The 13,643-nt window shown below is 49.9% G+C and overlaps 1 protein-coding gene across 1 annotated transcript in view; it reads right to left on the bottom strand.

Moving 5' to 3' along the window:
* The window catches only part of VAPB (VAMP associated protein B and C), a 34,785-nt gene extending 25,452 nt beyond the window's left edge, over positions 1-9,333 (bottom strand). The window contains exon 1 of the mRNA XM_066587985.1: positions 9,141-9,333. Coding sequence (XP_066444082.1) covers positions 9,141-9,198 — 58 coding nt within the window. The 5' untranslated portion in view covers positions 9,199-9,333. The remainder of the gene's footprint in view (positions 1-9,140) is intronic.
* Positions 9,334-13,643: the final 4,310 nt, after the last annotated feature.

Below are 13,643 nucleotides of genomic sequence, written 5' to 3'. Positions count from 1 at the left end.
GATGGAGTGGCTGGCGGCAGCAGCAGATTGGCTTAAGGAAAATGACGGGAACATGCCTGTGGTTGTCAGGCAAAATCCGGTGGCCCGACAGCGGCTGGTGATCGGCCCAGAGGAGCAGCAGTGATATATGGAGGTGCGGGGATGTGGGGCCATCATCATCTGGAGAGGAAGCAGCATCCCTCCTTAGGTTGCTGCAGTGTAGTTAATGGAAGATGGTCGCCCGCATTAGGCGGATGGGCAGGTAAAGGTGGGGAGAGTTTGGTGGTGGTAAACAAGTGTCTGTAAGAGTTTACAGGAAGCGTTATTGCTGACATTTCTCCCCCTTGTCGGTGACCCCGGTAAATAAATACCGCGGCCTTTTTATCCAATATTGGTGTCTGTTATTTACAAGAGTTTGGTAAAGTTTTAATAAAGCATAGGATTCCATCTTCCAAGCAGTGGACTCCGCACCACTTGGACCACCTGCACACGGCGGGTCGGACTGCGCAAGCGGGATTTCCGCTGCGGAGTTTGACCCAGTGCCCGGCCGGTGACTCCAGCTTACCTTTCCGGCGTCTTCTCCTCTGCTGCGTCGGCACATGCGCAGTATAGAGGACGTCGCGCCGTCACTATGGCGATGATGCAACCTCCTCTGCTGCGATTGTGCTGGCCGGAGAGCCGGCCGGCACATGCGTGGTTGAGACGACACTGGACCGTCGCGACCATTCTGCAATGATGATTGCAGAATGGCCGCGGAACGGACAGCTTCCATTGACTTAAAAAAAAAAATAAATTTGCTACAGAATCCCGAGGCAGAATCCCACCCCGGATTTCACAATGCAAATCCGCCCGTGTGCAGGTAGTCTTACCCTACGTCTGCTAACCGGCTCATCCAATATGGTCCGGTGACCAGTTAGGCAAGTGCTGAGGCTACAAAGACTCCCCCGGTGATGGCAGCCGCATTCTAGATAGCAGCTGTGCCAATGACAGGTGCCCGTGAAGTGGGGATGTTGCTGTGAAGTGGACAGAAGTTGCCCGCAAGTCTATAATAATCCTGCTCTTCAGTAGGACGCTGCTGTGCGTTCTATTTATATTGCCCGTATTCCGCACCCAAGTTATCAACTGGATGACCTTACAAAAAAAAAAAAAAAAACACATTAAAAGGGGTATTGAGTTCCACAAAATGAAGTTATCCACCATCGACAGGATAGAAGATAACTGTCCAATCAGCGAGGTCCGACCGCTCTGAACCTAAAAGTATCCGAGTGAACGCAACAGCATTCCGGCATGTGTGATGCTGCTTCATTCATTCCAACGGGACTACTGGAGAGAGCCGAGCACTTGAATTCTATCATCCTTGGCAGTCAAATAAGAATGAATGTAAAGGCGGGGTGCCTGTGAACTGCCACCCCATCAGGAACCTTCATTGTCGGGACTGCTGGGGTCCGAGTGGTCAGACCCCTAATGATTAGATAAAAGGGAGCCCATCACCAGGTTCCTGCTGCTCGGATCGCAGGCAGCCAGGACAGGCATGTAAGTGACCTCCATGTAGGTTTTATGCTGAAGTCTAATTCAGAAGGGCACACCAAGTCACGGGGTTGGCACCACGTCAGCCTCTCTCATCTAGAGACAGTTCTCTCCCGGCTTGTCTATAGGGAATGTGCAAACTTCACTGTCCGGATCTCAATCCAATCGAGCATCTTTGGGATAAATTAGAACGCCATATTTTTACATCCCCGCATCACTATCTGAAGCTCTCCTTGAGGAATGGAGGCGAATCCCTCCACACATCTATGGGCATTCGGTGGAAGGCGGCGGAGGAGGGTTACTGCAGTCATTGGGGCCAAAGGCGGCCCAACACGTGCTAAAAAATGGGAATAAAATCTAATTTCATCACAACCCAATACTTCTGTTAACATAGTGTATTTGGGAAGTTTGCTCAACGTGCATCTCCAACAGAAGGCTGCGGCGACATATCACGGCATTCAACACCAAAAAACTTCCACTAATACTCTATAACCCGCCCCCCCCACCCCCGAATAGAATAATCATCTATTACAATATACTAATTAGAAAGAGAAAAACAAGATAGCACTTATGTCTGATTCTTTGTTCCCCCAAGAGATAAGCACTATCATTCATGCACCGAACATGCTTATCCCTCGAGGAGGAAAATACCCACCAGATGTTTATGGTGAATTCAGGGGAGACTGCGATCACCGCTCACCTCCCACAGAAGAATGGCTCATCCCGAGATTAGATAGGACAGGTCCACACAACGCAACCGTGTTGTAACGACCCGCGATACAATTAGATGATGTGTCACGCCACATTATGATTGTTACCGTCCAAAAAGGCATGCGAACAAAATGCATAAAACACGTCATTCTACATTGCGCCGATCATCTCAATGAAACCGGCATCCAGCAGATTTTGGTGCCTCGTTAGGTCATGGATAGCTATTGAGATTTGTGCAGAATCACCTAGAAAAGCTTTGGTTTTTTTTTTCATAGTAGACTTTTTTTTTTGTAACCCTACCTGCATGTTTATTATCCCCCTGTCCCCCCATATTTTCAGTAGCCATTATACATCTACCAGGGCTGCGCAGTCAGTAAGTCCGTCCTCCGATTCCTTTACGTGACTCATGTTTTTTAAAGTGATACATTTACGGTATTACAATGCCAGCATCGGGCTTTTCATCACCGCTGTGATAAACAATCAAGCTACTGAGATATAGTAAGAAAAATACAGTAGATTTTAATGTTCCAAGATTAAAATGTTTCTGAAAAGCTTCTGCGCCTTACAGCCCAGAGGAGGCAGGGGGGTCTGCTATATCCAGAGAGCCCTGACCGCTACCTTAATGATCCGGTAGCTCACAGATCGATCATCAGATCTCTGCAGCCGTACATACCGCGGCTGTACAGTCCTCCCTCTCCCTGCCCGATCAATCCCCTCCAGCATGTAGCAGAGCTGTATGTGTGCACATGAACGTTGCAGAGCCATGTGTGTATGTAGCAGAGCTGTGTGTACAGTCTGTACAATGTGCGTGCAGCATTGCTGTGTATAATGTAAACTTTAGTGCTTGCGCCATTGTTTGAATGGACACTAGGTTTAATAGGAGCCGACTGTTCACTGTTAACCCACTTTTCTATACAAGAACACCAAAGTTACTGACTGTAGCCCCTCCACTTCGTTAGACCCCCAGAGATGTTTAAATTAGTATGAAATATTTTTTTCCTATTTTCAGTTGCTTAAACCCGGGGTTCATCTTATAATAAAAAAATACAAAATGCAACAAATTCCACATTGAATTATAGCATATTAATATTACATAAGCTGGAGTCTGTACATTTTTACCGACGCCGTAACCCTGGTATCTGGGGGAAAACAGACTATAGAGGTGAAAGTGATGTTTATACAGAAAATTAAACTTCTAGAGGTTCACTAAAATGGGCGTAACGTCGTCTGCGTATTACACGCGTATTGTTTTACTTGCGTGACACACGGTACACAGCGCATACTTACGTAACGTGCATTTACTTTGTAATTTAGGCACCCAAAGCCTATTATATGCACCAAAATAGGACACGCTGTGTTTTTTTTTTTTTTGTTTTTTTTTAACATGCATAAAATACGTGAAACACACACGTCTGAACAACCCAATGTAAGTTAGAGGACTTTTGGCACTGTATGTGTGTAATACACAGAACAGACCCGTGTGGATGAGCCCTAAAGCTTAAGGGATCTTTGATCCCAAAACTATGGCAGGGAACGCAGCACCCCCCGTCGCAGACGCTGCAGCCAGCACCCCCCGTCGCAGACGCTGCAGCCAGCACCCCCCGTCGCAGACGCTGCAGCCAGCACCCCCCGTCGCAGACGCTGCAGCCAGCACCCCCCGTCGCAGACGCTGCAGCCAGCACCCCCCGTCGCAGACGCTGCAGCCAGCACCCCCCGTCTCATGAAAAACCTATAGGAAAAACATAAGGAAATGTCTCACTCTTCAATCCTAGCGAGTACAAGATGGAAGCCATTCGGAAACAGTCAAAAAAATAAATAAAAAGGCCGCGAGGAGGCCGAACCTACTGCACAGTACAAGCTGTGACGGAGCGTAATCCGCCACTTACGGCACGTCCACGGGGTAATGACAGGACGTATCCCGGGTATGGGCCGCACTTCTGTTTGCCTCCTTTCCTTATTAAAGGGGTTGTGGTTTGGAAATATTAATGGCCTCTCCTATAACACAAATGTGTTGGAATGTTTGAATTTGAAATGCAGCCAATGATCAAATGATAAGCGAACGAATTATCATTCATTTCCAAAAGATCCTAGTTGGCTCATTCGCTAATCGTCTGGTTTTAAACACCGATTCAGTTCTCATTGACTAAAGACTCGTTCCCACGAGCGTATGCGTAAAACGCAGCGTTTAACCGGTCTGTGTGAGCAGCAGAGACCGCGGATGGCAGAGACTTTTCTTTTAAACTCCCCGTTCCATTTCATAGCGAGGGTGGCATATAAATCGTCGCCCGTATGAAATATATTGCGTATCGACAGCGTCGAAAACCATAAGGCTCACGCTGAGAGGTACGCTGAGAGGTATGCGGAGTAATAGAGCGTGCTGCCATCTTTTCCTCGCACATGTTTGGAGGCTAATGTGAATGGATCAATGAAAAAAAGTCTATTTACTTTCATTGACTCCATTCACCGAGTGTCACGCGGGCGTAATACACGCCGAAATCACGGCCGTCTTGCGGTTTTCTCTCGCTAGACAACACGATTTTCTTATGTTAAAAACGCATTGCATGAAAATCGCAAGTTCATGTATTGCGATAAAAAGGAGGCTCCATGGGAAACATGGGAGATAACAAAAAAAACGCAGAGAAAGATGCGAATGAAACCATTGGTTTCATAATGCTACGTTTTCCCTCACTTTTGCTTCACTCAAAAAAATGCGCAATTGTCTCTCAAATGTGAGAGCACCCATAGGCCAAACTCACACAGCCGTAAGCGTAACGCGCCGTGAGGTTCCCGCACCTTTTTTTACAGCTGTAAATCCAGCCATGAGCTGCATAATTGCACCGTGCATTGTTTATATTTCCTGCGCCGTCATTTGGCGAGGACTCGTATACTCGCAGCCCATACACGATATATATGCCCGACAATAGAGAACAATGGGCTCTCACGTAGATACATGGCAAAATAGATCATGCTGCGTTCTATTTTGCGCAATTCTGACACACTAACGTGAGCAGAACTGCTTGAGGTAATGTAATTGAGTGCCTGTGAACTACCCGCTATCACACAGGTGTACGGAGCCCACGCAACACGCGATTCCCATACAGGCGTGTGAGCCCGGTCTTAGGCTAGGCCATCATTGTAGATTGGAGATGGTCTGCCGCCTGAGACCCCTGACCATCAGCTGCAAATTGGGCCTCTGTGCGGAAACACAAAGACCCATCTGATCGACGGGGGTCCCAGGCGGTGGCCCTCGCCAAGTGACTAACTGATGGCTTATCCTAAAGCTCCTTTTTACACGGGACGTTCAAGGAAGCAAAGACCAACGATAATCGTTCACTAATCGCTCCGTCGCTCTCAGTCGGCGGGTCATTAATAGTTTAAAAGTGGACAGCCCCTTTAATACGAAGAGAAAAAAAAAAAAAAGAGGTATTCGAGATATCGCCATATGATAAGGTCGCACGGCCTGCAGAGCCATTCCATGCAGGCCATCGCACAGGCTCACCACTGGCCTATGGGCTGACGCAAGACGATTTACAAGGCTGCAGACACCGGCGGGCCACCCCACCGGTGATCACTCCGGCGCTCCTAGGGCCCTTTCACACGGGCAGATAAATCGTCCAGATTTCTGCGATCCAACGAGAATCTGGCAATTGTCGTTCAGTCTAAACGCAGGCCCCGACGGAACGGCGGTCGTCCCGGCGATAATCGTTCTTGCACTTTTACACAGGAACGAACATCAGTGAATGGAGGCGGAGCGTCCAGGGGATGGCGCCATGCCACCCGCCCGACTTTACTCAGTTGCTCATAGATGAATGACTGCCTGTTTACACGGTCCAATCTGTCACGGAAACTGAATAATAAGTTCGCTTTCACGCAGCCTAGATAATCGCGCAAGATTTGTGCGTCACAAGATGCACGAATATGAACCCCGTTCTTTCGAATGAGGTCATACACATGAGCAAATTCTTTACCGCATAGCGATGCAGAAAAACAAACTAAAAAAAAAAGATGGTGGCATGTCCTGTCTTTGTCCGGCCCTCGCATTGCCCATTGTTTTCAAAGGGGCCGGCAAACAATGACGTGAGGGTTCCCATTGAAAACACGCTGTGATCCTCCGCCGCGGCTTTTAGGATCGCTACTTCCCTTAAAACATGATGCGAGTTTTTAAACACAAAAGCGCCCTGCATCCGCGGGGACATCACACGTTGGCGAGCGCGATATGCCATATTTTGAAGGCGTTCTCCCCTAGTCCTGTACCGCAGCACCGTATGGCGGCAAACTGAGCGCCTATAGCTTTTGTAACGGGGATCTGCAGAGACTCCATATGCGTCCGCGCCGCGAGCTGCTGCGAAAAAGGTCTAATTTATCAAAGCTAGTCATAGGTAAAAGAGATCATGGCCGCAGCGAGCAGCCAGATCAGGCGCATATATTATATGGTACATACACGTGCGCATTATCCCTCGCCACATCTTCCTGAACAGCAGTAACCATCGCCCCGCGGGACGCCGGCTCAAGCTGGGAAGCACTTTGACTCCAACTCAGTAATGGAATCTGATGTCCCATCGGGGACGCAGGATGATAAAAGCCAGGAAAGGAGAAACGATCGAGCCGGACGGTACAAAGGCGGATATTACAGCAGCGACAATGCGCTGTTTCTTTTGTTACGACCGCTGTGTAATAACAACATGGACACGAGAAGAGGGATTAGTGAATCGCGGCATAAAAAAAAAAAATTACGAAAAAACAAAAACCGCCTAGCAGAAAATACAAGTCCTTGAAACGTCCTCTTTTATCAAGACTAAAACCTACTCAGACGTCCTTATATACGTCTCTGAAAAAGATGGCCGACAACTAGCACGGCCACTAGTGCTGCAGCCATGGCTGCTGTCGCCCTACTTTCCCAGAATGCCGTATGATAAACCTGCCACACCTATATCACCACATGGCAAGCGGGCAGCCAGAGCGGCCATGTTGGTTGTCGAGATTGACACAGTTGCTGACATATTGGTATACCGAGCCACAAAGGCTCATGGGGTCCGTGTATGTGACATCAGCAGAAGTGGCGTAGCGGCATCATGTGATCGCATTCCCAGGAAAAGGAAACACTTTCGCAAAAATGCTTAAAGGGAAATTTCGCTCAGTGTACAAAAAGTTGAATGAATGCCGGAGTCGGTCTTGGACTGTCCCTTTAAATGCCCCTCCGCTCCACCAGTTTCGGAAGAAGAAACTAACCGCGGCTGCAGTAGGGACAAGAACAATGAAGCCAGTGGAGCAGCAGGGAATGCAATGGCGGTGCTGGAGGGGAAGGACAGTTAGAGGGGTATTCCGGGCTTTTACCCTCAGGACAGGTAATGAACAGTTGATCAGTGGCCAATCCTCTGGCCCACCGTCAGTGCTGCGGGGCCGGATGGCATCATCAGTGGTCAGGGCCAGCAGTGTAATAGGAGGGAGCGCTCCCAATGAAATCAACGGCAGTGAAATCAGCTATTACACATCCGGCCCTGCGCACCGATGCAGACGTCCGATCCCCGCTGCACCGCCAGCAGAGATCCCCAGCGACAGATCCTGGCCGATCAACTATTGATGCCCTATCCTGAGTACTGGTAAAAGCCCCGCAACACCCCTTTAGACCAGCTTCACATGGTCATGAGCGTATTTGCGCAATAGGTTTTGCGCACGTGTGAGCGTATTCTACAAACAAAAAAAAACCACACTCCTCCCACTGATTTCAACGGGCAATGAAGTTTAATATGTACTATTTTTGTGCGCAATACGCATAAATAGATCATGCTGTGTATTTTTTTTTTTGCGTGCGCAGATGCTCATATGAACAAACCCATCAAAATCAATGGGTTCTACTCACCACGTATTGCGCAGGTGTAATACGGAGAGCAAACGCCTTCACGTGAATAAGCGTTAAAGAGCGAGCACTGTCAATATTATATTATCCTTACCTGCTCAGCGGCAACTTCAAAAAGTCCCAGAAAACCCCTTTAATATAAGATTACGTACAAGTACTGCGGAGGGATCACGGCGACTCCTGAACCGCTGCGGTACTACAAGTCTCAGCATATAGCATCACATGGGCTGGAGAGCCAGGCATCACATCCTTGGGCTCTAACCCCCGTGCCTATAAACGGGACCCTTCGGGGCTCCCCATGGACCCCACCGGCTGCAGCGACATGATGGCGTCTATATATAGCGCAGCGGATCCTCGGCTATCACGCATGAATCATTGCTTTTCTTAGCCGTATCAAAGCCGGTGGGTTTATTTTCTGCTCCCGCTCTGGTTGGACTGGGAATAAACCCAATACTATGCTAATGGCAGGCGAGCGGGCCAAGGGGGCGGCTGTCAGAGAGGGGTCTAACCAGCTCAGCAGCCGGAACGCTAATATGTATATATACATACACACAGATATATATGTAACGTGTAGGCTTGCATGTTGGAGCACGGCACGGTTCCGCTCTGCACGGCAGCTTATGTAACCTGCACACACGGCAGTAAGACCTCACCGGGAAGTCCTATAGGTGACGGTGCTATGGATATAATGAGGCCTTACAGCCCGGCATGTATACGGGGCGCTGTGCCCATCTCACTATGATCTGGCATTTTCTGAACAGACACGTGTATAAACATACATGTACAGGCAGGGCACATATAGATGCATGCATGTAGGCTCCGCTCTCCATCATGGGAGCTCTGGTGAGCCAGCTCTGTAATAAGGGCACATATAGATCTATAGATCAGCCAGGCATCTAATACAGCAGAGACATGATGCATGACACATACGTCCCCCCCAAATGTTGTGCAATCCCCCATGGGCGGGGAAGCCACATGTCGCCCGTCCTTCTCCCAGCCCCTGCACTCTAGGGGTACCCCCACCCCAGCTCTGTGCCCGGGCGGACGCCGCCCCAGGGTTCCTCACCTTTAAATTTGAGCTCATGCTGAGGCTCCAGGACAAGGACCTGCTCGGATTTGGCCATGTCTCCTCCGGGGTGATCTCCGGGAAGGGGCAGTGCATGCAGCGGTCAGGGGGTGCTCGGGGCCTGTGCAGTGAGCAGTGCAGGAGCTGGTGATGCAGCAAAGCGGCGGAGGGCGGAGGCTGCTGACGTCACGCACTGCAAGGCCCGGGGCAACGTTCCATCCGCCGCGCATGCGCAGGAGACGGGGCGGGGAGCGAAGGAGGAGGAGAGACTGCAGGGGACACGCAGGGCAAAAGCCGAGTGAGTGACAAGCGGGGAGGCTGTACTGCGCATGTGCGGTCTAGAACCAGTGTAGGAAGATGTAGACACAGTCGCAGACATTGTAGCTGCCTCCTCGTGAGGGGAGTTCGAAGCTCAGAGAAACCCGCCAGTATCTTGTGCTTATAGGGGCTTCAACTGCAAGGATTGGGCCTCCCCAATGCAGGCTGACATGGAAGACGTCCGTTAACGTGTATTAGTGGCCCTAGTGTGACTGTTCTCAGTGAGGGGAACCAAGTAATCTTGTAGATAGGAGACCTGTTAGTGGCCAACAAGAATACATGATGTCACAGCGAGCTTTCGGGTCGTCTATCGATCCTTCCTCAGGCTAGCATGGAACTGGTTTGGACGGGGCACAGGTACTGGTGCAGCTAGTCTCCACCAGTAAGAATGGGTGGAGACATGGGAGGGCCAGGTGACAGCCACAGCTGCCGATTGGCTGATGCACACACTCCTCCGCAATACTGCTGGCCCCACTGGCACTGTACCCGCCGACCTCCCATCTCCCCTCCTGGCCCCGCTGTCACTCTCTCCCCAGTGGCGTTGCATCTCCGCTCCCGGACCAACTTTCAGTTTCCCCGCAAGTCGCCCATCATCTGCCCTCCAGCCTTGTGTCACTATCCACACCGGACCGTCTTCCCTGCTGCCTCGGCCGATGACAGTGTCCCCAACGGCAAACACTCTCGGTTCCCGGACTTCTTCTCCCGTCCTCCTCTGGCGCTGAAGTCGGGCAGCTGTCACATGGCTGCATGAATAGAGACGTCGCCGCTGAAGGCCAACCAGCTGCCGCCGGCAGTCTGTGCTGCTTAAGGCGGCCCCGCTCTTCCCGTCCCCCCGGCGGGTCTCAGGCGCTGTCTTCATCTGGCAGCATGGTAGCCAATCGCCAGCTGTGGGCATTCCCTATAACTCAACCCACACAAGCCATGTCTCTACCCATAGTTCCGGCGGAGACAAGATGCACCAGTACCTGGAGCACATATATAACATATAAATGCAGAGAGGACACCCCTCTTGATTGAAATACAAATGTTCACACACAGCAATTTAAGACTGTTTTGCACTCAAAACGTAAAACAGACAAACTGAGCTGAGAGATAAATACTTAATCAGTTCACTGAGCTCAGGAATGTGACAATTTTATGATGGTACCAAACCTTTTTTTGCGTTTAAACGCTTTAGATGCAGGATGTGAAAAGTCTCAGAATTTTATTTTTTACTATTAGCCCCACCCCAAAATAAAGACAACACCCCCATAATGAAAGCAGTTTAGTGCTAGAGTGCCGCCATAAAGGATGCATCCACAGGGCAAAGCCATGATTGGGTACCGTAGTCATGTGACGTGTCGTCTCCAAGGTAATAAATCTTGTTATTAGTATAACGCCAACTTATTCCGCACTGTTACTATTGAGGCCACTAACCGAGTCACTAATACTATTGGGGCCACTATTGTGAGCTCTATCGCTATATTGGGGCACTATTACTATTAGGGCCACTACTAAGGCACTATTACTACTAGGGGCACTATTACTATTGGGGGCCACTACTAAGGCACTATTACTACTAGGGGCACTATTATTATTGGGGGCCACTACTAAGGCATTATTACTACTGGGAGCACGGTTACTCTTGGGGCCACTACTAGGAGCACTATTACTACTGGACCACTACTGAGGGCACTATTACTATTGGGGCCACTACTAAGCCACTATTACCATTGGGCCATAACTAGGGGCACTATTTATACTGGACCACTACTGGGGGCACTATTACTATTGGGGCCACTACTAGGGGCACTATTACTATTGGGGCCATAACTAGGGTCACTATTACTATTGGGGCCATAACTAGGGGCACTATTACCATTGAGGCCACTACTAGGGGCACTATTACTATTGGGGCCACTACTAGGGGCACTATTACCACTGGACCACTACTGGGGCACTATTACTATTGAGGCCACTACTAGGGGCACTATTACTATTGGGGCCATAACTAGGGGCACTACTACTACTGGACCACTGCTAGGGGCACTATTACCGCCACTACTAGGGGCACTATTACTATTGGGGCCATAACTAGGGGCACTATTACTATTGGGGCCATAACTAGGGGCACTATTACTATTGGGGCCATAACTAGGGGCCCTATAACTACTGGACCACTAGTAGGGGCACTATTACAGCCACTACTAGGGGCACTATTACTATTCGGGCCACATACGTCCTGATAAGTCACATTCCCACCCCCCACCCCTATCCTTTTACATTGGCCAGTATTTCTTTTGACAATGGTGGCACCCCTAGCTGGGATGCTCATTCATCCCAAGAACAGGGCCCCTGCGCATCCTAAAGTGAGATCAACGGCGTTTACACATGCGCACTGCTGCTCATTCATTTCAATGGGACCGCCAGAGATAGCCGAGTTCAAGCGCTCAGCCATCTGCTGCAGTGCCACTGAAGAAAATAGAGGGCAGCAAGCATGTATGACCGCCAGTGCCCAGTTCTTGGGATTAGTGGGTGTCGCCGGCGTCTGCAGGTTAGGGGATACCTTGCTTTGGTGGGATAACCCCTTTAACAATCATCAGCCATAGAGCGCCCCTATTGACAGTGCCAGGCAGTGTCTGCAGGAGACGTGCCAACCATTTCCTGGACCTGGGAGCTCCTCTCTTTTTTGGGAGAAGACTCTCAGATAATCAGGTAGAGTTGGCAAGTATGGCAAAAAGTCCTGTACCGCACATGGCAAGAGACCCCCTTTACATATGTTGTTAGGAAATGTGGACGTCATGGACGTCTAATTGGACCCCTTCTACAAGCAAAGCGGAGAGCCGCTAACAAGGAGCACCTCTTGTTCTGGTGGACCCAGTCAGTCCATGTATGACTCGGGCGGCATATAAGATTACATGATGCCATCTTCTTATTTTACTCGCATGTGGGTATTTTTGACAAGAAAAAATATAAAATAGACCCAATGTGGCTGTTTAATTGCTCACATCTGGAAGGACGCGGCTTCTTCCATTGATACATACGCCATCAGATAAGGGCCATCATTATAATTTATGCTCTTTAGCAGGGGTGTCCAACCGCGGCCCAGGATGACTAGGAATGCGGTCATCACAAAATCGTAAATTTGCGCTCGTGGCGACTTGGCGAGCAGGTAAGCATTCTGATTTGATTAATAAGGACAGGGGCGCACCGATTGCGGTCACAGCATGCGGACCGGACTCAGAGGTGGAGGAAGGCCCGCATAGGGTTCTGTAGGTGGTACCTGGCAGCGGTAGGCTATGGGCTTTCACTCAAAGACGGGCTCATGCAGATGACGAGTCAGCGGGCGGCACTTGCAGCTCTGTGACTGTCTGATTTTGGGCTCCTTCACATTGGAAAGGAAATTGCGCGATTTTCTCGCAATGCGAGAGTGAGTGAAAGCGAATGCCTATGAAACCAATGATTGTCAATGGTTTCACTCATTTGCGATGTTTTCACTCCTGCGATTCTGCGTGAAAAATAATCGCAGCATGTCCTTTTTTTGTTGTGACATCACCCATTGTCTGCAACGGGGCTGGCGGCAGCGCTGGCCCAGTGAAAACAATTCGAGAACATCATGATGCCCTGCTGCGGCTGTGACAGCTGCGGAAGGGGATCCCTTCAGCACTGCATGGATATGAGGCTGTCGCATCCAAGGGTTTCCTCATGTTTTCGATAGCGCCGGCCCCATTGAAAACAGTAGGAGAACATCGCAACCTCCTGCTATGGCTGTGACAGCCACGGCGGGGATGAAGGGAACCCCCGCAGGGATGCCAGGCTGTTTCCATGTGAAAACACCTGGCATCCAGGGGTTTTCAGAAGGATGGCGGGGGCGATATCAATATAGCTTTCACCAGTGTCCAGGAGCCCGCACGCAGTCTCTCGGGGTCCACCGAGTGATGTTGAATCGTTTTCCTCTTGAGTCCTGATTGCTCCTAATTGGTATCAAGGTGGCGACGAGTGACGGTGATCTCATCGTGGCCAGCCAATTGGAGGACGATGGGGGATTTTGGGGACGGCTGAGGTAGACGATGGGGGATTGTGTTGAGGGCGGAGGATGATGATGGGGGATTGTGTATATGTCATTAAAACCACCACATGGGTAAAATCCCTAAAAAGGCGTCGAGGAGGATGTCAGGAATCGCTCTAACGAACAGGCGCTGCCCA

The sequence above is a fragment of the Eleutherodactylus coqui genome, chromosome 13, assembly GCF_035609145.1.
Source record: "Eleutherodactylus coqui strain aEleCoq1 chromosome 13, aEleCoq1.hap1, whole genome shotgun sequence".
Classification (NCBI taxonomy): Eukaryota; Metazoa; Chordata; class Amphibia; order Anura; family Eleutherodactylidae; genus Eleutherodactylus; species Eleutherodactylus coqui.
This window is presented reverse-complemented; position numbering and strand designations above follow the sequence as displayed.